This window comes from Macrosteles quadrilineatus, unplaced genomic scaffold, assembly GCF_028750875.1.
Source record: "Macrosteles quadrilineatus isolate MER2022 unplaced genomic scaffold, UCM_ALF_1.0 Scaffold_9__3_contigs__length_116548681, whole genome shotgun sequence".
NCBI lineage: Eukaryota > Metazoa > Arthropoda > Insecta > Hemiptera > Cicadellidae > Macrosteles > Macrosteles quadrilineatus.
In genome coordinates, this window is record NW_026542602.1 from 59,271,169 (window position 1) to 59,296,286 (window position 25,118).

The 25,118-nt window shown below is 34.5% G+C and overlaps 1 protein-coding gene across 1 annotated transcript in view; it reads right to left on the reverse strand.

The window, feature by feature from the left end:
* Positions 1-25,118, reverse strand: part of LOC129003482 (kazrin) — a 34,857-nt gene that overhangs the window by 8,939 nt on the left and 800 nt on the right. The window contains exons 6-21 of the mRNA XM_054431778.1: positions 24,748-24,962; positions 24,594-24,712; positions 23,791-23,932; positions 23,035-23,430; positions 21,671-21,765; positions 20,642-20,810; positions 13,925-14,052; positions 12,016-12,165; positions 8,936-9,179; positions 6,253-6,343; positions 5,441-5,610; positions 4,838-5,037; positions 4,359-4,547; positions 3,869-4,027; positions 3,009-3,132; positions 2,553-2,697 (exon numbers count right to left, since the gene is read on the reverse strand). Of these exons, the coding sequence (XP_054287753.1) occupies positions 2,553-2,697; positions 3,009-3,132; positions 3,869-4,027; positions 4,359-4,547; positions 4,838-5,037; positions 5,441-5,610; positions 6,253-6,343; positions 8,936-9,179; positions 12,016-12,165; positions 13,925-14,052; positions 20,642-20,810; positions 21,671-21,765; positions 23,035-23,430; positions 23,791-23,932; positions 24,594-24,712; positions 24,748-24,962 (2,736 nt within the window). The remainder of the gene's footprint in view (positions 1-2,552; positions 2,698-3,008; positions 3,133-3,868; positions 4,028-4,358; positions 4,548-4,837; positions 5,038-5,440; positions 5,611-6,252; positions 6,344-8,935; positions 9,180-12,015; positions 12,166-13,924; positions 14,053-20,641; positions 20,811-21,670; positions 21,766-23,034; positions 23,431-23,790; positions 23,933-24,593; positions 24,713-24,747; positions 24,963-25,118) is intronic.

The following is a 25,118-nucleotide window of genomic DNA, read 5'->3' on the forward strand; positions in this document are numbered from 1 at the left end:
AAAATAATTTATTCAGCTCATAATAAAAACAAACATCTCTGAAAAATTAAGTTAAATTATATGATTACATTTTGTTTAATGTAACAAGCCAACGAAGAGCTTAAAGAGCAGAATCGAGCCGTTTCATTCAATTTCATACAAGCCGCATGTCATTAACTATTGAAGGAGGAAAGCTATATGTAATATTAATGCAGAGTTACAATATTACCTATGAATGATCCGTTTGCAAATGTTTTAGTAATACATGTTACATGATATAATATTTATTGGAATCATGTTTCTATTAGCACATGCCTCAACCCGTCAAACTCATGAAAAGAGTGTACACATGACTAGTCACAGATAATGTATAGTAATTATTTTGTATCATACATATTCCCTGAAAAGTTACACAGCTTTAAAATTTTAAAAATGACTTATGGCTAAACTTAAATGACATAAAATGCGTAAAACTTGGTTTTAACTCCAATCAAATTCTACAATATTTCACAGTTACAATAACTAAATGAATATTTTTGGTGTGTTTTTTACCAGCAAACAGTTTACAAGTTTGAATAACATTGATACCTTACAAATAAATAAAGTGGTTGCTAATAGCAGTTGAAATAAAAAAAAAATATCTTTTTCTAACCACATTAAACAAAGCTAGTTCCTATTTCAGTGTTGTAGGTTGTAGTAAAACAAAACCACAATAACCTTATACTATAGACAAGATTATGAGCGTTTAAAGGTCTGTAGTTGAGATCCAATATTTTGTGGGACTCCAAAAACAAATATTTTGAAAAACATGTTAGCCTAAATAAAAAGTAGTTATTACTGAATACCCTACTTTTCTGCAAATTAAATAAAGTTTGAGAACAATTATTATGCACTCATAAAAATTATTTACGGCAATTGTTTATATTTGTGATTTGTGTTGTTAATATACATTTTAAATTTATGATGCAACAAAAACAACAATTGTCCAAAGGAAAATTATCATGAAAAATATCAAATTCGTTGTCAAAAATCTTATTTTGCATATTTATTAACAATAAAAAATTAAATATAAAACTTGGTACCCAATTTATAACACTTTACTAAGTGCTGTCACTTTACTGCGTAAAACTGAACTGAAGCCAAAATAATAAACTCATAATCAGATATTTTCTCCCAAACCATGTACAAAAACAATGTTTTTCGTAACAAATATAAGCTATAAGGAATGTCTCACCATAGACCAGAGTGAAACTTATTTTTAATAATCAGAGACACACTTTAGTGGAGTAAAAAAATAAATATAAACAGCCCCTTTGGTGTCCGATTATCAATAACAAACCGAAAAGCAGTAACATTGTTGACGTTTACTAACTCATATAGCACCATGAAACTGATACTTACTCCAAGCTGTTGAGAAAGTTTTGAAATACTTCACTAGAATTATTCACCAACCACAGACTTAAGCTAAGTTTTGAAAGTTCTTTTGATCTTTAGTCTCTTGATGTACAGTTTCACAAGTTCATCGTTTTGTTATGTATCACTTATCACAAAACTGACATAAAGTTAAATTCTAAAACAATTGAAAAGTCAATAAAACACAGATTACAATAAATACATATATAATGATCCATGTACAAAAGCGTAGGAACTTAATAATAACGCTGAAAAAACTTAGGATACAATTTGTGAAGCTTTACTTGACTAGTTTGAGGTAACCACTTTGGTAAAACTGTCATGAAAAACAACCTACGTAATTTGTGCTAATATTCTCTTCCACTTTTCACTAGACAGCCCTTCGATAAGTATAATTTTTTGTGTTTTTCTTATAAATACAAGTTTTTAAATACCATTTAGATGATTGAGGGATTTAGCAGCAGGATTTAAGAAAAAAATAATGAAACAAAATAGCCCTGTTGAGTGGACTTTGCATGTGGCTCATGGGACGTAATGACCAGAATTGGCTGCTGCCAAATAAATATTTCCTCTGGTTTTTCTAACATTTAAACGCATTAAACTGGTAATTATTCGTGATTTATAAACTAAAACTGTTCCTAACTTAATAGAATGTGCCTTATACTTTGACATACTACAAACAGAGGAGGAAATTATAGTAATGACAGCCTATACTAGGCACCACACATTTAAAACTTACACTACATTGCCAGAATTTTCAAACGGATAAAGCATCGGGGTGAGTATTATAAATGTTTATAGCAATTGGTATCAGTTACTCAAATAGAATTTTTGGTCCAACAATGTACGTAAAAAACCTACGTAAGATAAAAAATGCTATGATGAGTCAGCTTCTGGATAGCTACTCATTTAAACAATTGTGGAAACAAATGAAAACTCATCTACTTTGCGATGATTTTTGGTAACTCTAGGTCTACTTTAGTTGTTTTACAAGATGTGTCATTTTTGGAAAACTGATTTTGAGAATGAAAAATTGATAGTTTGGTTAAACGCTTAGCAGATCAACTGCACTTGAGCTCAAAGGGCTGAGATGTGAATTGTAGGTCTATCTGTTGGCTCTAGGTTGGTACTCCTGCTCGGGCTGACAGAACACGACATACCTGGCGGGTAGTACAAGGGCCTCAAGTTCGGTGGTGAGGTGGCGTCGGATCATGTGACGGGAAGGAGGGATCCCTAGCGCAGTGGCCATTGTATCTCCACTTAGCGACGGTTCTAGCACCACCAACGCACCGTGGACTCCGCTGTCTGTAGCCATAACATAAAAGATAATCAGGAATATAACAAGATTGAAAACTTATTTCACAACAAAGTTGAAGCTCTAAAGTATCACAGCTGACCCTACAGAATATCAAATCACAGCCGTTTGTCTGAAATATGAAAACACAGATGTTCATTTAAAAGAAAAATCACTTTATCTGCCACATTTGATCATGTATAAACCATGTACAGCTTATAGAATCACAGATTTTCTTAAAAAATATAGTTGATCAAACAACATATAAGAATGTAACTGATCATTTGACTCACATAGGTAAATATTTAATGGTAAATGATACCTTTGAGGTTATCTGCATACTCTCCCAGGTCAATGTTCCTCGCCCATCTTATAAACCTCTGATTGGTCCACACTAGAGGGTCTCCGTCAATATTCTCACACTGATGTCTGCGCACAGCCAAGGCCTGTAAATTACCACAAGGTTTAGCTAGGACCTCCTAATTCTAGCCTCTCGTGCTGTCAAAACAGAGGGTAAATAGTATCTACTTGTAAAAAATAACTGGGTCAACAAAAACTTATGATTTTAGCTTATTTCCCCAATAGGGGTGAAGTCATTAAGGTAGCATGATAAAACCTCGATTAATTGCTGTACATATAATTGTTTCGATGCCTTAATGATTGTGAAAACTAGACTTACATAGTAACTTTAAGGGTCATTTTGTAGCTGTCCTGTGTCCTCCCTGAATAAACTGTAAGTATGACAATTTTCTCATTGTCTATGCACACAATTTTTTCTTTCTTTTCTTTCTTTTTTAAAAAAAGAGGTTGGCGGCCTCTTTTAACCTTGCATTTGCCCGTCCACATAGACTACAGATCTGTGCGTGGAACGTATCCAGCAAAGCAAGGGGTGAGCCGGTACAGTACAAAGGTGAACTGGTTATAGTGCTATATTGTATATTGCTATAGTAGTATATTGGTTATAGTGCTTGCCTTCAAGTCTGAAGGTTGCTAGTTCGATTCCAGGCGGAGTATATTCAGGACCCAGATATCATTTGTCACTAAACTAATGAAGCTATCATACAAACGGTCAATGACACTGTAACCAGACCAGGGTTTCGACCATCCTCTTACAAAACGCAAAAAAAGCCACTGGCCTAAACACATAAAATGAAAACGGATAAGACACACTAATGGACTAACCTGTCGGTCGTATTTCATCATGCGCAACAAATGTATCCCGTGAACAATGGAAGCCTGGTGAAACTTTCTGGTAACTCCAAGATATTTTTCTAACTCTTTTTTGCTTAGATGATCCAGCATCCGAGCATCGACCATGTTGGCAGCAAAACTCTCAGAGTACTAGAAATAAGTAAAGTTAATTAGACAAACAACGAAAAATTGAAGCAATCTCAAAGAACAAATCACGTCAAAACTTGTATCTTTTTGGCCGTTTCCATGTCCCCTCCAACTAAACTCTCTGATAAGTACAGATGTGAGGCAACGTCTTACTAACATTAACTACCATTAACCAAGTAGCCTACGTTACTATAGTATAAACTCACTTAGATGATGGAAATATTTGATAATACTATAAATCATAGACATTGGTGATTTGTGGGATTCAAACCGGGGAACTCAAGCACTTAAGTCCCGCGCTCTACCACTAATTAACCATACGAGGCTATGTTACCTGCGCCAGTCCCAGGTCGGGCAGCCACTCACTAGACACCCAGGTGTGGCCTAGCTGGGCTATGCAGGGGTATCTGACCAGTGTGGGGTGTCGGTGCTCCTCTATAGCCAGTCTTAGCTTCTTGCGATGCATCGGATGTGTAATGCCCAGCCCCACCTCCAGCTCCAAGTCACTCAGCTCCAGCAGAACCTACGGATCACAGGAGTCTTTGAGTGTAAAGGATGCATGAGATGTTAGCCAGGGTGAACAGTGAGATGATCAGGGTGATACTGAGGTGATTGAGGGAAAACATGAGGTGATTGGGGGGGGGGGGGGAAATTAGGTGAATGGAGGGAAAATGAGGTGATTGTGGTAAAATAACCTACTCTAACCACAAGAGCAAAAACCTCATCTTAAATTGCACGAAGAGAAACGTCTGAGCAGGGAAATCTTGTTGGGCCAATGTTTTATTTTAAATTCAACTGACTTATAGAACTGACCTTGCCAGACTTTACGTTCTCGGCGCAGCGAGGGCCGTACTGTGGCATGCCGAGAGCTATCTCTAGCCACGCCAGCACTGTCGGTGCGCGCCACCGTTCCATCGGCACAGACGCAGCCTCGCGCAGCAACCGCAGCTTCTCTGCGTAGCCTTCCTCCGTCAACGGAGACCAGCTGCGCCCATACACGTCACATACGGAATCTGAAACACATTAACTTGTACCTCATTGTAGGTATATGTATTGATCAGTGTAATAGAATATGATGGAAATGTCATTTATTTATTTATCCATTCCCAACAGTAAATAGCTAAATGCATACAAAAACTGTATGCACAAATTATATCAACTGATTTCAGATTTCTATCACTGAAAATTTAAATCAGCTGAGATCCAATCTCTTGGGAAATGTGTTACAAAATATTACTATACGTTGGCCCCTTAGAAAACGACCTCCTCCAGCATTGGTTTAGCATTAGCGCGCAGGTCGTTTTCTAAGCGGCCGAACTATAATTGAGAATTATTGATTTATACAATTTCCAAGACTTCCATGCAATTCAAATCTGCTAAGACTGTCTTGATATTGAAAATTAAAACAAAACATACCGTCCTGACTATTGGGGCTGGACACTTTGCGATGTCTGCTCCTGGCGAACACTCTAGAGATGGAGCCCCAGGTGCCCCCCACCCCGCTCCTCCCCCCGCTGCCCCGTCCAGGCTTGCCACGACGTACGGGCTCAGCCTCCAGAACTGGGGTACTTAGTTGTTCTACAGACCTGGAACAGGACAACAGGAAAACGGTTGGGGATAAACCATATTGCTGCATATTTTGGAGGAACTTTTTGTAATCCTACAATTAATATTTCTTTTACATCTACCACCCCTTAATTGAATGTTTAATGGCCAAGTACACTATACGTCACATAAAGGTAGTAACAACATTGAAAGAGTCTATAGGACAAAGAAAAGTCTTTTATAGGGTAAAAACTATGGAAATACCACTGAGATTAATTATGAAGATTTCAGTGCTAGTATAAATGATATTTTGGGTTAAAAGCCAGGTAACTTATTGTTGGTATGTGATGGATATTAACTGTGTTTACCAATGGACAGCTAATGTAAAATATAATAGAGTACTTCACTGTTTTAGACTCCACACAGACCAGTATAGTGATAGGCAGTTGAGGTTAAGAAAACAACTTGCAGACCTGCTAATAACCAAGATCAGCTATTTCTTTTAACAGAAACCATTTATTGAAAGCCCAATGATTGAGGACATTGAAGTACTGTTTCCAACCATCAAAAATGTTTCATTTTTCTCATTCTGATTCTGAGATGAGCTTGATTAAGATTATGTACAAGGTACGTTCACTCATTTTATCGAGTGTTCATTAAGTGTTTGTCGAGTATAGACGTACCTGGAGAGAGTTCCGGTGTCGAGTGAGCGAGAGAAGGAATGAGCGTTGAGCGGAGAGAGAGACGGACTACTGCAGTCCTTTGGCGTTGTGACTGTTCCAAAAAAAAAAATGTTAATAAAGAGAATGTTCTAATGTAGTGCTCAACATTAGAATACCTGGGACAAAAGTTTAAATACTGAATGTAGTAATAAATCATGTTAGCGGGAAATTTTGAGGTTATAGATGTGATATTTTCTAACTTTAAGACACTGATAACCTATCAGAACAACCAATATAGACTACAATTTCTCCTCAGATATCGCAATCAATTAGTATAAGCATGCATTTGGAAAATTACCATCCTTAGAGAAACATTCAGTCAATCAGTATATGGCTAAAAATAATATATAGTACACAAAAGGAATCCAAAATTTAATATTCCTAGCTTTTTAGTTCATAATCTAACTTGAAAAGTGAAGGGGTTTTCTTGAATTAACAAAGTTACCTGTTAAATAATAAAAGGGTGTATCATTCAAGCTCAAAATTGTTGAAACATTAAAATCATGCAAACAACCCATGCTTGATCAATAACTCACATCAAAGGAGAAAACCTAGGAAATGGTTTGACACAAAAAAACTGTTTATTCATTATTTCTGGAATCATTAACATACATAACTGTGAATTTAAATCTTGGTGTCTTGGTGAAAAGTTAAATTTATTGATATTGAAACAATAGTAGAACTCAAAATCCCAAAGAAAACATTCAGTAACATAAGCATAGGCCCAAGGCCCCACATAAAAATATGTGAAATTAATGAGCAGAAAATAAGTATCGTTGTTAAAACAGAGAGAATGACAAAAATACAATAATGCATTTGTTCCAAAGAAATAAAGTTGAAGAAGTTTCATGCACACAAAGAGAAATGGAAAATGCATTAATTTATTTAAATTAGATTAGAGTCCAACTAAGTTAGTAAAGTCTGCAAATGGACAGCAATTATAACCTTATTTGTGCATAACCTTATAATTTAGTCAGTAGTGGCTGTTTGGTTGAAGTCCTTTAGGGCTGAATTAACCATAAACAGGTTACATTTATATAGCGGCCCCTCTAAGACAGCCTGATGGCCTATAGTTCTTTAGCAAAGACCATTTATTATAAGTCCAATGATCAACACTAGCTAGACCCAGTTCCAAACCCATAAAAAGCTACCTTTTTCAGGATCCTACCAGCAACCTTTTTAGTAGGCTACCCCCTTCCAAACTATACCCTCCCAACTACCACTCACCCCCCCCCCCCGACCCAAAAAAAAAAAGAATCAGAAGAATAAAAAATAAGAAAAACTTATGTAATGTTTATAGTGCTCATCCATTCATCTTCCCAATTAGGTGATGCCACATGAGTGTAATATGTAAGCTACATCGGCAGGAATGTTTCCTCTGAATGATATTTGGCTGCGGAAGGACAGGATTGAACTGGGTTACTCTGGGTTACTCACAGTAAGCCCCGGTGACAGAGACACAGTCTGTGTCCATCGCCGCCGGGCACTGCGAGATCGGTCCTGAAAATGCAACGGGAAAGTGCAGAGTGTGGCATGCCTCTACCATGACAGTGAGGGTGCAGAGAACATTCAACGTCAACGATTGGAGTTGGCAAAACATGTTGCCAAACTGAATGTGTTTGAAAAACATTCACTTTTGGACACTGTGGTGGACAGCCCACAGTGTCATGATTGTATAGCTATGCTCTTTTATAGCCATTTACAGAGTGTGCAAAAGACAAAGATTTGACCTATTTCTCCTTTAGTTTTTTACTGTATTGATTGACGTGACTATAAAAAATCTAAAGTTTATATAAAGAAGTCCTTTCAGACAATCTGCAATCTGAACCAATTAGTCAATTTATATTGTATTGTAAATTACAATTACTGGCTACTTTTACTATGGAAATTGAATGGCTAGTTTTAAAGTTCAAAGTCGAAGAAAGAGCATTTAACTTCAACCTTTGTAGAGTAGTTCGCAAAAAGTGGTAACGCCAAGCTGAATTCGTTAAAAGTAATAGTTTTGTTTCTATTTTACCCTATTTCACTCGCTACAGATGAGTATCACTAGGAAATAATTTTGTTAAGGATTTTCTGATTACAAGTTTGTATAGAAAGAACCGGAGTTAGCTGGTTAATAAATAGCGTTGTCAGTAATGTTATTGATAGTGCATGCTTAAGTTAATGAGAGTAAAGACAAACAAGAATAAACTAAATTGTTAATTAAACTAGGTAAACTTTCAAGGACAAAGTAGACTCCTGGGATCTTGGTCCTTGAGTAATGAACTGTAGGAAATATCCAGTGTTTCAGTAGTGGTGGAGCAATCATTTTCGGATTTAGAATTTTTGAATTTTAAGTTGAATGGGAAATTAACCTAGAGTTAAGTAGGTACTAATTACTTAAAAGACCGTTTTAAAACAAATCATTACAGATTAAAATCTGCTGAAAACATATTCTGAAAATTTAAAATGTATGACAAAGTTTATTCATCTTAGATATGATAACTACAAACATTTGATTTTATTATGACATTTAAACAGTTTACTCAGCTCATTTATAAAAGTAAGTTTTTCTTACCAGAGAAAAAAGTACAAATTTAAAATTTTGGTTTTGTGTTTAAAATAATAGAAAACATATTTGTACTAAACATTGTAAAGTACTAACCGTCAGTTGTAGAGTCAGATAAGTTCCCCCCTGCGGAAGTAGCCCCCCCACTCTCTCTGTCACTACTGCCTCGTACCCCGCTGTCTGCACTACAGCTTCCCCTGTCCCCTGCCGCGGGAGCCAGCCCTGTCGTAGGAGGAGCTGTCGGCGTCACACCACCCCCGTTGACACCCCGCGACACAGAGACAGATGCCAGCGATTCTTGGTCACTCAAACAACCAGCGGCAGACAACTGACGGCGGGCCTGAAAATGTATTTTAATTTAAAAAAAGTTTACATGAAGAGATAAATAATAAACGGAACAATTGCACAACTAGGGAAGCAACTTTGGTAGCTAGATGGTTGGAAATAATCTTGAATGGGCAATTAAGGCATCAGACAAACATCGACTTATTAGAGGTAAAAAGAAGATAATGTTGGTGTGGGATACATCATAAAGAAGGATAATCAAAGATGTTGCCAAAAAACACTGGAATCCTGATGGTAAAAGAAGAGTTGGAAGGTCTTGAGGGACTTGGAGGATGCTAATGGAAGAGTTGAAAATGGAAGTAAAGACCCTGGAAAGTTATTGAGAGAGAATCAACTAACAGAGTGAGGTGAAGAAATACAGTGGAGGCCCTATGCTCTAGGGAGAGTCTCAGGAATCAAGACAAGTAAGTACAATCTTTAGGGTTTGGGGTTTTAGGGTCTTTAGGGTCTTAGTGGAGTAGTCATAAAAAATTTTAGTGTGGGAACCTCACCATCATTTAAGAACTGACTAATAAGTAGAACTAATATACAGAACTAATGAAGCAGAGTGGGAATCATTCCCTCTCCACTACACCACTGTTATGTTACTATTATATTTTACATTTTGAATAATCTCTAAGTTGGTTTATTTTCATCACTCTATTTATAAAAAGCTCATTTCCGTACACCATGAGCTATCCGAAAAATGTATATTTTTTATCATATAATTTTGCCTGTCTAAACATTATTTTTCAGTATGGTACTCAAAACAAATTTGTGCGTGTCCCATACGAACCTTATCCTGACCCAAACCGTTTAGCTCAACCGGATTGTATGCATCGTTTTATTCCCTGAATTGAACTATCAAACATACTGATTACCAGAAAAACATTTTAATATACTTTGCTACCCATCTATATCATCTCCATTAGAACATGTAAAATAAATCAAATTTTACTGAGTTAATCAACAACCCCATCACAACCGAAAGAAATAAATTGGATAAAAACCATGTTATAAAAACACATAAAAAAACAAAATCCAACTCAACCAGACACAAACGATTTAATAAAGTTCGTCATTACAATAATTAAATTTCAAAATGTAAAAATACCAAATACAAAGTAGAAGTTAATAAAAAAAAAAAAAAAAAAAAAAAAAACAATAATGTTTACCTCTCAAACAAGATTGCAGTAATGTCGGAATAGCAAACATATTCCGAGAAGCTCAGAAATGCAAAGTTGAAAACTCAACTGATGCAGACTGAGGCAGGTTTATTTATTGAGTTTCTCATATTCCAGTCATGTGCCATATTTTGTATTCCCGTCACCCTGGGCACAGCAACCCACCCAACCACAACGTTGCATGCAATTTTATTTTTTTAATGTAAATTATTTTTAAGTCAAACTCATGTTGTAATGAATTAAAGTTTTGTTGTTCATTTGATGATGATTAAGCTATGCATTTTTCGAGCTATTGAAAAAGGTTTGCTGAAAATTGTGGGTAAATTGTTAAGTGTTATTGGTTATTTGACAAGAAATGTTCATAAAATACATTAAAACAAAAGATTTCTAAAATTAATTATTTGTTCTTGCCAGTATTTTGAAAAGGAATCCTATAGTGAATTTATGCACCAATTATTTTTCACCAAACTACAATGTTTTTAGTCGTTTTACAAAATTTTTTTTTTTTTTTATTTTTATATTTTTATTTATAAAAACCTGATGGTTGGAATGATATCGAAAATGGGAAAGAAACAATAACCTTCCTGGAAATGTAGAACCATTTCCCAAAGTTTCACAGACCACTTAGTAATGCATACAGACATGGATAAGTCATACATTTGAAGTTAGGTATACATAAGCTAAAGGTGAACAAAGTTACGCAGGTTTCTGTTACTATCAGAGAGAAAATTGATGTAAATCTTCCGCAATCCAGTTAGTAGAGTAGACTGAGCCACCCTTGTAGCAAGGGGAGGCGTAGACAGGAGGGGTGGTAAGGAGTAACCTGAAGGGGGATGGGGAGGTGAGGTCCAGAATACCAAACAACGCAGGCTTTAGACGTGACAAATACGTGATGAGTAGAAAAGCTGCTTCTACTCTGTTGGTTACAGCAGTGGTTTGGCATACTCGGTTCAACCTTACAAACTACTTGATCAATCAGGTGGAAAAGTAATTGAAATTTTAATCATGTAAACTATTATTATAATTGTTTTTACAAACTGTAACAGGTTATTTTACATCAGTATGTTTTATTTTACTTAAGTAAGATGCTGTTTGTGTGTTTTTTGCAGACTAATATCAGCTGTTTCTTTAGTCAGGATCATTTATTCAAAGCCCAATGATCAAGATCAGCTGGGGCTTATTAAAACCATCAAAAAGCTACTGACTTTTCCCTGAGTTGCACAAGCAACCAACAGATTACAAAGTAAGAACTTTATCCACTATGCTACTAGGATTACAAAGTTATTGCACACACCAGAAACTAGGTAATTCTAAACTGTAATGGGGTGATGAAGAGTGCATGAAGAAACCGGAAGATTTGGAATTTTTTATGTGATGCAAACCAAGACAGCAGAGCGCCGAGGCCAAAAACCTTTATGGGTTTGGAGTGACCATGTTAGGTCACGTTAGACCTTCTGCCCTGAAAATGTCTGCTGCTCCATCTTAAGTGAGAGTGAGAAGCACTTTTATCAGTATAAGAATCTTTTTGAGAATTTTTGAGGGGAAACAGCTGATCTTAGTGAAAAAGCCACAGATCTCACTCTATTCTACACTAAGGCTGCACTAATTATTTTTTGAGGCGTGTGTTGCTAATGATTGCTTCATAGCTTGATTGTTTGTCTGCATTACCTCCATCAGTTGTTGGTCCTTGAGGTCGAGCTGCGCTGCTAAACTGAGACTCCGCTCGGCTTCATCACGAGCATGTCGTAACAGACTCCATCTTTCTCTTTCTCGCTCCTCCCTCTCTCTCACTAGAGCCTCTTCACTTTCTCTCATCCTCTAAAAAGTTCAAAATTCAAAATGTTAGTGTATTGCTATTTTTCTAACGTGTATGACCATAAGGTCAAATATCATTAAACGCTCTAGAAATTTTGCCCTATGTTATCCCAAAAAAATTGAACTTTGAAAAACTGAAACTCAAGTATTTTCAGTGTCGCTATGTAATGCTAATTCAAAATGTTTATCCCAATGAGTGAACTAAATATGGCTACCAAACATGTGAGATATGCCAAAATAAAAAGTTATCCTTTACATTTAAAAAACTGACCATGCAATAAAAACGAACATTATAATATTATTCATCCAACCATAGTAAAAATACAATGACTATTAGCACAACTTTATTTATTATTATTTATTACTGTAGAAAATATCTTAACTTTAACTGGATTTAGAGGAATTAGTAGGGTTTCCAGTAAACGAAGAATAAACTAATTCACATCAATCTATGTCCGTTATGCAGAACAAGGGTGTATAATACAATTAATGGTTAAAGCAGAGTCCATTACGCTGGTCTGTTTATACACTTAACTAAAACTATGGGATTAAATCATGAACATAACTGCACTTCAAAAAACCCATTCTATTTGCTGCAGAACTTCCGAAATTATTGATTTGTCCCAAACTTTTATCTTTGTTTAACTTTGCAAAGTCTTGGAAAGTCAACACTACCATATAGTTGATAAAAACAATCATAAGATTATTATTTCCAAGATAAAAAATCATGTGCTTATCTCAACAATAATTCATACATTGAATTGTAATTGATATAAATAAATAACTGAAAATAATATTTGTTCTAATATGACCAGGGAGGTCCAGTGATGAACATTTTGTGTTTTTACAGATCTCAGGGGAAGAAGTCTTTTGTCGAAAATCTATTTTTAAACATTTTTCAATGTTTAGATACAGCTTATTAAGTAGAAAGTTGAATCTGCTGGGCAAATGTTTAATAAGCTTAAGTCAGGGGAACCAATAAAAACTTAAGTGAGAGGCATCTGGGGTTTAATTTAAAACAGGTGCGGAAGGGAGGCTCAAACTTAATTACGGGAGCTGACGCGGGAAGACTGTATGTTAGGCACTTTGTAATGTGTTTAATTGGACAACTGTCTTTGTCAACCGCCATTCTTTGTGAGAAATAACTCTAGTTATTTTAATTTAACATTATGCAAATGTTAATTTTTCTCAGCATTTATGAAGCAATAGAAAATTTATATTGTTGGAATACAATATTTTTGTGGAAATTAGTATTGACATTTTGAGCTTGGTCTTATAAAATTGTTAAACGGTGCAGGACAACCGCTGAATATGCAACTATTTCTTGGGAATTCCTTTTTGCTATTTAACATTTAGTTTTGTTAGAAAATCCAGCAAACCAATTACAATTGGAAGTCAATGAATTGATTTTACTTATGTAAACATTCACTTTTTGTATATTTTAAAGAATTATTTACTCCACAATATAATGTATTATTCCCTTATTAAATAGGTCTCTTAAAACCCCTTTAAATCTTGAATAAACTTTAGGAGTAATAGGTAATTGCATTGCATGGTAATGTTTATCCAATAGTCAATGGTTTTACGTAATGTCAGTATATGTCTAATGCTATAGTGTTGTAGTATGGTTATTAGGAGAGTAGTTTTGGAAATTCAAAACAAAACCTATATTATATTTTTGTTATTGCTCGTTATTTCAATGATATTTTTTCCCCGTAATCCTTTATTTATACACTATTTTCAGCATGAACACAAACAATACCTGTTCAAAGCTTCTTATAAAGTCTCGCAGTTCATTCTCTTTGTCTTCTAGAGTAGCGTAGAGTTGTTTCATTTGATTTAGTAAATCCAATTTCTCAGCTTTTAGTTTCTTCCGATCGGCTTTGGAATCTGAAACAATATTGAAATAATTTGTTGAGGTCTTTGAAATACATTCTAGTCTGTTCTTGTATGTAACAACAGCAACTGAACACCAACACAAAAACTCCTCATGTTAAACACTCAAGTGTAACACTCAAACTCAACCCTTTAAAACTCCAATGATTTATATATCTGATAGAAGACTAACATAAACTACTTGTTAACAATCTTTCATTTATAATTATTTTATATTCACAAGTATCAATAAAAAAAAAACAGCTGGTAGCTATACCACTGGCATGTGCAGCAACCTGGGAAACAAGTTTATTTTAATAAACTTGACTTGGTCTTTTGGTTTTTGGTGAGCGGTTGGTGGTTGAATAATACTGTTATCAAAGAGGTTCCGTTACATATAGTGGTTTATATTACCTTTTCACTGTCCAAAACGATCCTTTGAAGTTTGCTATGACTACAGCTGTTTTGTGTATCAAGAGGGATGGTGTCAAAACCGGTTGCCATATAGATGACTTATGGATTACTTGGACAGTAAAAAGGTAACTTAACCTCTTGTAGATAATTTGTGAAGTAATCTGGAAGGCAATACACAAGACAACGCTGTTATAGTGCGTTTACTAAATTCAAGTATTTTGAGGGGAAGATCCCCTACTACTTTTTTTCCTAAATTCATGATCCAGCTAGTGGACGTTTTGGCAAACCTCAAATTTGAGCATAGTGTGGCAGACTATCATTTCTGATCAACAACCAAGCTTTCCATATGCAATAGAGAAACATCTTTATATGTAATCTTTAAGAAATATATAAGTGTCAATTCTAAGGTGATGTGCGTCTAGCAAGAGACGTATTTTAGATTGAGGTGTTAGAATCCTGTCTTGATAAAGTCTGGTGTATAGGAGACCATAGTAAAATATGCATAACCAAACACAGAATAACCCGAATATACTTGGGTGTAAATTTGATGAGGAATAATTTGATAAGCATAATTTAAAACCAACAATCTGTTGAAGGTTAATGTAGCATGACAGGTTGAAAGGGTTACAATCAGGCAAAGTCATTGAAAGCCGAAGCTAATCCAATAATACCCCCGCCGCAGCAAACCTGCCGTCTAAGCGAATTTCCATTTGGCTGAATTGATTTTCAATTGATCTATTTAAATAACATTAGGTTTAACGAGTACCTAGGTTTGCTGCTACAAGGAAACTAATAAAGTGTGTTTTTAGTAAAATATTGATAGCTTACTATAAAATAAATAAATTTGCCAAGTTTGATCAAAATATATCCATAAACAAGCAAACTACAACATTTTACAGTATTCTCCATAAGAATAACATGGAAATTTTAAATTTACCATTTTTTTAGTTTTCTCCGTAACCAATAACCGTACAAAAACACTTTGATATACTGAATTGTTTGTTTTTTTAAGCTCTTTAAGAAGGTTTAGAGAAAAATTGGGAAATTTTGTGTTTTGAGGGTCAAAAGTGAGAAAAACCAATTTTTACCCCATAAAACCCCCCATAAAACCCTGTTCCCATGGTCCGATCATGCTGGATCGCGAACTCATTCAAGTTTATCCCGCCTTACACCTTCAAACCAAATTTCATCAAAATCGGATAAAAATTACTCAAGTTATCGTGTTCACGGACACATATATATATAAATCTATATATATACCTATATATATATATATATATATATACATATATAAAAATTTGAACGAATGGTGTTTTTGGCCTCTGGGGACATCAAAATGAAAAAGTAAATCGGTCCCGGGCCTAAGTTTTACCATGAGACCTACGGTAATAGCTACTTCCCTATAGGGAAATTCGCTAAAAGACCTAAGTGCACACAATCCGACACCATCACTGAGAACAAATGAGGGATTACCTTTGTCATTAAATTTTGAATCGGCGATCTACAAGTAGACCCAAAATGAAATTATATATTATCCATTACATTATTTATTTGAGTCCTTTATACATCTTTTACAGAGTCCTCAAATTTTTACCATTGTTAGTATGGTTGTAAATTTATAAATCCGGGGTATGCATTTTTGAACACCTTAGAAACATTTGTAACTACAATACTAGAAACAGGAATTATATTTCAACCGGTTTCCATCGATTAACATTGAATAGCCACAAAGTTCATGAACAAGATGTATATACTTTTTCAATCAGTAATATAATCTCACTTTAATAAACAATTCAAAAAGATTCTATTGGCAGTTTGACAGTTTGATTAAGTTTTTATTTTTTTTATTTTTTTTTTTTTGCTAGGCACGAGTCTGGGATTGTTTTTCACATTACTTCGGACTAGACTTAGGGGTTGCGGCATTATCACTTAGATAAAATCCATTGGTGACTTGGCGGGGATCGAACCCGGGACCTCAGGGACTGAAGTCCCGCGCTCTAACCACTACGCCAGCTTGCTCCCCAAGTTTTTAATAATAAATATAGAGTATTTTAGTTGTATTTTGTAATGAAAATACATTTCATTACGTCTCTTTTGTTTTTGTCGTCACTATAATTTTAATTGCCACTAATTGAACTAATTGACATGGTTCTGGCAAGTAGTTAGCCTTAACAACTTATCCTAATAAACTTATGATGAACAAAAACTTAAAATAATGAAGACTTGTGTGTAAAATCACACAACTGTTTTTAAAAGTGATGCACTCTAGATATTTAGTGATTCAATAAGACAGCATATGGTATGGACTAGGAAAAGAAATGTGTATTAGACATTGAGTTGTCATCAAACAATGCATTTGCAACACTGACTAAACTAAACAAGGAAATGCTGAACTTTTTGTATAAAACAAAACAAAGAAGAACAGTTAATTGGTGAGGACATCTCCTCTTTTGAGGAAACCTAATTAACCTAGTTTTTGTTTATAAAAGAGGTACAGGGTTTCTAATCAAACATTTTTTTAGTTGTCATGAGAAAAGTATATTCTTGAATCCTTTGAAAACCATATTATCCAGTGATTTGATTATGCCTATTTGTATACTGGTTTTCTTTCATCTCATAAACATAATAACAATTATTTAAAAATAATTTTTTTGTGGACACACACACACACAACTTCAAATCTGCAAAAAACGGTCAAAAAATACCCCTAAAGATAAAGGGGTAAGTAATTATTCATTTGTTCACGTCCTGTATTCAGATGATATATGTTTTCCATGTTTTTTGCAGTGTTGTCTTTAAAAAAATCCTCATCTTTTTATTGATAACCTATTGTACCATTAGTAGGTAGTTCAAAAGGATTATATAATTATAGTCAAACTCATTTTGTAAACTACAGTAAGATGTTGAATATCGGAGAAATAATAAATAAATAAATTAAAAAAAGAAAAAAAATTAAATTGTTTGATAAACTAGTCAGTAAGCTAATTGGTGCACAAAAGTCATGGGGTTTGGAAATCATAAAATACAGATTGCTAAAAAAATCTTTTTACCATCGGTTATGAAATCTCTTTCTGAAACTGTAAATTAAATATTATGATAGGAATCAAAACAAATTGATGACTTGAGAATGAGGCAGAAGGAGAGTTTAATGAGTTTATGACAAATGGTGTCAGTTTTGAGGCGAGAGATTAATAAATCTCCAACTACCGAGATATTGCACAAACTTTTATTCCTCACCTTTCCCATCTATCCGTTCATTATTAAATGAAATTACCTACTTCAAAATATTACACTAGGAAAGACGAGTTAAAAAAAATATAATACAAGTTGGTGAGATTCAAACAAGGAATCAAGTTTCATCTACTCTTTTTCTTTGATACAGAAACAACTGGGATTCAAATAGAATTACTGACTCTGTTGAAAGAAAGGGGAAAAGAACCTTTTAGACCAACTGAATTATATTTGCCTAATCATATTAAGTAAGATATAAACTTGAAGCTATTAATTCGTTGATGCACCTTTGGGGGTTACAGAAAAGTCCATTTTCACACATTTTTAGGTTTTTAAAATCTCTTAAAAAAAGATTTCATTAAATAAGCCCGATAGTTATAATTAATATTAATTTGTCAAAGTGTACTTCTGTTCAATATGTTAGCTGTATTTACTTGGATATTTAATCAATAATCAATATTAATTTTAATTTTGAGCGACTGGCATTTTTAATCGACATGATAAAAACTCTTTTGGAAAACACTAATCATCATTTCTACAATAGATAAAAGAAAGATTTTACAAATTTTTTTGTAAGCATTCAAAGCTTCTAGCAGATAAACTGTTGATTTGTGCCTGGAATATTGGAAAATCACCCATTCAGAATATTGTAGCTTAGCGTTCCTTTGTTCATAGAACAATCAAGGAAATGGCTCTGTTAATACTAGTCTACACAAAGACTGGGATTACTTTAAACCCTTTAGAAGTACTCTTTCTTGGTACTATTTCTTCCATATGTTTACAATCATGCTACGGTACTGGTTTTGATGCGTACAATTTCAACAAACAGAGGTCCTTTTTTATGTGTGGAGTTTCAACAATTGAGGTCCTCTTTTATGTGTGGAGTTTCAACAATTTTGGTCCCCTTTTATGTGTGAAGTTTCAACATTCAAGGTCCTCTTTTTTATGCGTGAAGTTTTAGTAAACACTGGTGATCTTTTCTCTGTATCTGCTTTTAAGAATCACTCAGGATCTTTCTAAATTAACAAGAAAGTATCTAGTTGTCTAGCAATTTATTTTACTTTTTCTCTTAAGTATTGTGAAAGATTTTCAAGAGAAGCAAGCTAGTTTATGAATGGGCAATAATAAATAATTACGGCGCCTAGTTATAATGTTAATCATGGTTATGATTTTATTGAGAAAAATATGTAATAATTTGTAAAGGAAAAAACCAATTTCTATAAATGAAGATTCAAGTCTGCAAAATATATACCGGAGAAAGAATTGACGCTTCAGAATGGGCATTTAAAAACAAACTGTATTACGTTTTTTTTATGATTTCTACATAATAGTTCCATTTTATAGTATTCTGCAAGTAATCTCCATACTGTATTAACATTTTCCCAGCTTGAATGAAGAGTATATGAATTAAAAAGGTATATTAGAGAGTTGGGTGTACTTTAAGCATTGGAGGGAAGGAATTATTGAAGTCCAACTCCCAAAATTGCCCCTGTGGGCCCCTCCCCTTAAACCAACATCTACTCTTTGTTTTAGCCTTGGGCCGCGTCCCAATCATAAACTAACTCTGATCCCGAAGGATCAATAATCAATAGTTTGATAGGGCAAAAATATCTTTAAATTATACTTGACGGTTCATTTATTTCATACGTTAATTTTTTGTTAAATAAGTAGTTAACTGATTTTGATTTTTTTTATAATGAATTTATTTAAGTTTTTTTGAAGAAAAAACAGGATATACTGTACTTAATACAATAAGGATTATCTATCTCTATAACGGGCCTGCGCCTTTTTCACCCAGAAGAAAAACAAGATAATAAATAGAAAAATTAATTCCATTTACAAATATTACAGTGAACTAAACTTAAACTGTTAAACTTACAAATATTATGAGAGAAGTAAGTATTTTAAAACCAGTAAATATTATTCGCCACTGTGAGACAGGCTATGTCCATAAATAAAATACATAAATGCACAGAAGGAGCTATTAAGGAAAACATATGGCTTTACTTTCCGGTGGATGAAATAAACATACATTCTAGTGTGAGCAAGAAAATGTTCGTAGCAAGTTTTATTACTGCAAAAGACATGATACTATTCCAAAATCCAAAAAAAGTGAAATAGTTTTGTTAATTACTTTTTTTAAACGCTGATACATAATAGTAATTTAAACCGTACAATTTTATCATTATACAAAACTAAAACATTTATCAACATTTCTTAAAAACCAGTAAATATGTTCTCATTTACAAAACACCACGGGTGTTATAATTAACAGAAAGTACAGTATACAAAATTTACCAACCCAAATCTCACTGAATTACCATAAAACTTAATTTTTGCAAACTTATTGTATTTTTCGAAAAGACTAAACGTTTGATCACAATTCGTCAATGTTGGGGGCCAAAGCCTGGGTGAGGGCCCAGAGCAGCAATTTGGGATTTGGACACCAATATTTCAGCCGTTTACGCTCTTCCCCCTCCCTAGAACTGCTTCCAGCTTAATTATTCACTGTGTTCATTCACAATAGACTTTTAATAATTCATACTCAAAATGACCTGTTTGCTGTGTCTCAATGTCCATGTATTGGCTTCAAGTAAAGTATACATATTTATTTGGTAGAATAAATATTATTAAATTTAATACATTTTTAAATATTTTCACGTAGTAAATAAGTTACTTTTTAAATATATTGACAGGACTTTTGAAACGAGCCAAACAGCAACTATCACAACATAAAACATTTAGGTTTTCCCTCTGACTCTCGATACAGAAGTAGACATCCAGCCCCCATACAAATAAATAAATATTAATGTGTTTCTAGCTGATCCAAACAGGTTCCAGTCCCAATAAGTTGTGATTAGAAGGACTTTGGGTGTATTTTGACGATTAATACTGTAGTACGCCGTATTATACATCCTTACATCCTAAACAATACAACAAGCTGAAAATATAGACTTACTGTTCAGCGCGTCCCTGGTGTTAGTGAGTTCTGCCTCCAAAGCCAGAACCTTCTCTGGGTCGGAGAGCGACTCTAGGTCAGGCATGGCGGGGGGAGGAGGTGTCTGTGCGGGTGCGGGTGGAGGGGTCGGGGCCCCGGACGCTGTCACCAGCTTACGTAACTCCGACACCTGCGGGAACAAACAATATCATAAAGGTATGTTTACAAATTGATATTGGTTGGTAGAGAGCATTTCAATCAGATTTACATGTAGAAATTAAAATGACATAGTTACGTGAATGTAACATTCTTAGAATCACTAAGAGTTCAGACAGTAAACTTCTGCAAATTTAAAGCCTTTTATTATGTTTTTTGGGTTTTGAAAGAGGGAGAAGTGTCTTTTTTAAGTCTGGGTGAAAAAAAAAAAAAATATTCGGTGTGAACAAATACAATATTAAACCTTTTCCCCTAGTAACTTTGTCTTTAATGCCTCATAATAAATTTAGTAAATTCCCATATTTCTTTACCCTTTTGCAAGCTTCTCTCATGATGCATGACAATATACAAGTTTGAGTAACAATCAGAACCAATTATGTGTTTAATAATGTAATTTTGTCAACGAAGGTCAGTTTTTTAAGGGTTTTTGTTAGAATACATGAATGTTATTTATGGAATACTGAGACCCCGACAAGTGGTATAATTATTTCTGTCTTTGTGATGCTTGATGACAGTTCCATTTGAACCAAAACTAGTTGATTCTACAATCAAACAGTATTAAGATATGGTACAAGTATTGAAACCACGGATAGAAAAGAGTTTACCCACACAAAAACGTAAATACCCATCACTTTACAAATTAGAGCATTTCACGCTTCAAGGTTTGAGTTGGGAAGAAAGACAATAATATTGAAAATGCTGAAGGCGTCAGGATGAAAATGCTGTCAGGAAGAATGATATATTCCAGCCTTTGTGCAAAGTTTTTAAAATTGCGAAAAGTTTTTATTTTTTAAAGATCCAGGTGCACATTTTTAACAATAAATCTGTTCTTACCTCTCTCTTAAGTTTATCATTTTCTAGCCTCAATCTTGTGGTCAAATTGCTGCTACTTGGTCCAGCTGCAACTTTGCTTGAGGCTAAGAGTTCACCTATAAGAAAAAAATATATCATTGTAGAAAAACTTCACAGCAAAAAAAAAGCTGAAAAAAACACTGTTTAACTCTTTTTATGTTTAGTGGCATTTTAAAATGTATGTATATAGTAATCAGAATTGATTTAAATGATAAGCAATCCAAATCCCTTACATTTTTGTATAGAGATAGAAAAGAACTCGTCCTTATATCTAGAACTAAATCCAAACAATAACCACTAGGTTAGTAAATTAAGTGCCAATTGGGAGTTTTGAATTTCTGAATAGTTGGCTCATTAAATAAAAAATAATTTTACAGCTCTCTTTTTAACTACATTTCATGGTAGGCCTACATATTAAAACTGTTAATAGTTTAATAATCAGAAAGATTTAACTTGTTCTCTTTTACAAATGCTTCCATTATAGGCTTAAGCTAATAGCCTCAACTGAACTATTAATTTCTCTGTCAAAATGGTAAAAATATAATTCTTTAAAAGTAAGAATTTCCCTTGCATCAGTTTTAAGACGTGACAAACGTAATAAGGGTCCATTAATGGAGTAAAAATTCAAAACCCTATCATAATTTAAAGAGTTTTATACTGTAACAGTACAATACTTTTAGTATAATGTATAGTCAATGGTATAACTAAACAAAATTAAAAACTAATATAATGTGTCTGTAACCAACTTTGCCTAGTTATAAACATATTGTTAAAACTGTTTAGTTTTGCAATGAAGTGATAAATAAATTAAACTCATTATCAAACATCCAGTTTTAATTTATTCAATGTTAGACTTTACAATTCATTATAATCATTTTGAAGCCTCACTGTTAAGGTTCCCAAAGTAACAAAGGGTAAAAACATCCAGGAAAAGTTGCTTTGTTTAATTAAAACAAACATTATGAAACATTTTTATCAAGGAAGTCTTAAGATCATTGTTCCAGAGTTATTTCTCTTGTTCAAGCAACATTGTAGCCTTCAGGTGAATATTTATTTATTCAAATAAATTTTCCATAATATATCAGATTAACTACATTTTAGATGTGTAAAAAAATAAATAAATTTTTACCTTGTAAGTTGTGTATGTGGGTAAGTAAAGTAAATTAAAATGTGATTCATAACAATGGTACCTGATAAATTTGGGTTCAATGTGTAGCCTATAGCTATATAAATGAACCATAAAAAGACCTTCTAGTCAAGAGGGCAGGTCCAGAATACCAAAACGTAAAACTTCTGTTAACTAACCAGTGATATTCACAACAATCCTTCAACTTCAAATCACTCACCAAAGTCCGGCTTGTTGCTCGGCCCAGGGATGGGTGACGGAGGTCTGATCAGCTGTCTTTCTTTGTTCTCCCCGTTGACCATTTCCGAGTCTTCCGACTCCTCATCTTTAACTTTCTCGGTAACTTTGCCACATATACTTTCACCGTTGGTTTGACTAAGGGGAAACTCAGGTTCCTTGGGTGATAGATTGTCCAGTCTGATTTTCAGCGGGGAGTTGAGTTTGAGTGGTGAGGCGGTTAGGTCAGGTCGACCCGATGCCCCGTCACCCGAGGATGTAGACGTAACCGAGGTCAGGGTGTGGTGAGACGAGACCTCGGAACTCTCTGAGGTCGCGGTCTTGTTGCCGTTGAGAGCGGAGTTGCCATTGATGATGGTCGGAGTACTGATTATGGTACCTGAAAACCGGGAAAAATTAGTAACATAGAAAATTAAAAAAATACCATTTCCAGACAACCGGTTATATAAACTGATGTTTGGTTATTGGTTGTAAATATGACAGGAAAATAAATTTGCATAAGACCAAATATATCCTACCCATTTTATGAAGATAATTCTGGCTTTTAGTCATTCTAGAAATATGTTTTATGGCTTTTTATTTTACCAGCCGTAGGACAAAGGTTAGTATTTCCTTGGCCTTTTCCTGGATCTTGGAGCAATACATCTGTAGGTTTCTCAGGAAAAATTCCTATGGAAGTTCATGTGTTCATGTGCTACGAGTTATCCCAGAACTAAGCAAAACCATATGTTCAACTTACCATTGAGCTGCTCTCCGAGCCGTCTGCTTGTGTCAGCCAGCTCTTCTCGCAACGCTGCCATCTCCTCATGGGCCTGACGAATCTCTCCATCAATCCGAGTCGCTACTGAGCGATTTTCATCCACCATTCTACGGAATTTCGCCTGCACAACATTAAAATAGTTTGTACTTTGAACATTATTTTTGACACAAACTGACTGTAAAGATTTACAAACTGAAAAAAAAAACACATTATTCATTCCTTCTAAAATTCTCTTAAGTGGCATATTTTAAATTTGCTGTATAGGTTGTTAGTAAACAAAACTAAGGGGATAGTCCTTAAGAAATACTTTTTCAATTGTAACAGTTGTGTTTGGGAATTTTACTGCAACAGTGCAACAGTGCAATGATGAAATGGGGAAAAATCTTGGCCAATAAACCAATAAACCAGAAACCAATGAACTGTCAAGCTTATAATAGTTTTGTAATAAAACAAAGTAAAAATAACTTTGTTAATCCCACCAATCAAATGCGTGAAAAAAATATAACATGTTCCGATCAGTTTACACTTCCATAAAATATCCCAATATGTACGGATGTATCTTTCAAGAAGCATTCTTAAATATTTCCGGTTTTCAAATTTATACAAAATTTAATATACTTATTACAAATTTTTAAGCAATTTCATTGTATTTTATTAGGTATTTATTCTGAAGAGTGGGAATAAAGGTATAATCCATAAAACATTCATTATTACTCTCTTTAAAAAAATACAATTATTAAAATAGGCACGACAGGTGGAAAATAATACTTTCAGAGATTTACCTGAGCGTCAACAAGCAGCCGCCTCATCAAGGCCATGGAGGAGTGGAGGAGGACAATGTCCGTAGCTGAGGAGCCATGATGGAGGTCCTCTAGCAGTCCTGTGTCCAGCACATCTAGAGCTGCAAACAAACCAACCAATAAATAACAAAACAACAGATCATGGAGGAGTGGAGGAGGACAATGTCCGTAGCTGAGGAGCCATGATGGAGGTCCTCTAGCAGTCCTGTGTCCAGCACATCTAGAGCTGCAAACAAACCAACCAATAGATAACAAAACAACAGACCATGGAGGGGTGGAGGAGGACAATGTCCGTAGCTGAGGAGCCATGATGGAGGTCCTCTAGCAGTCCTGTGTCCAGCACATCTAGAGCTGCAAACAAACCAACCAATAGATAACAAAACAACAGATCATGGAGGAGTGGAGGAGGACAATGTCCGTAGCTGGGGAGCCATGATGGAGGTCCTCTAGCAGTCCTGTGTCCAGCACATCTAGAGCTGCAAACAAACCAACCAATATATAACAAAA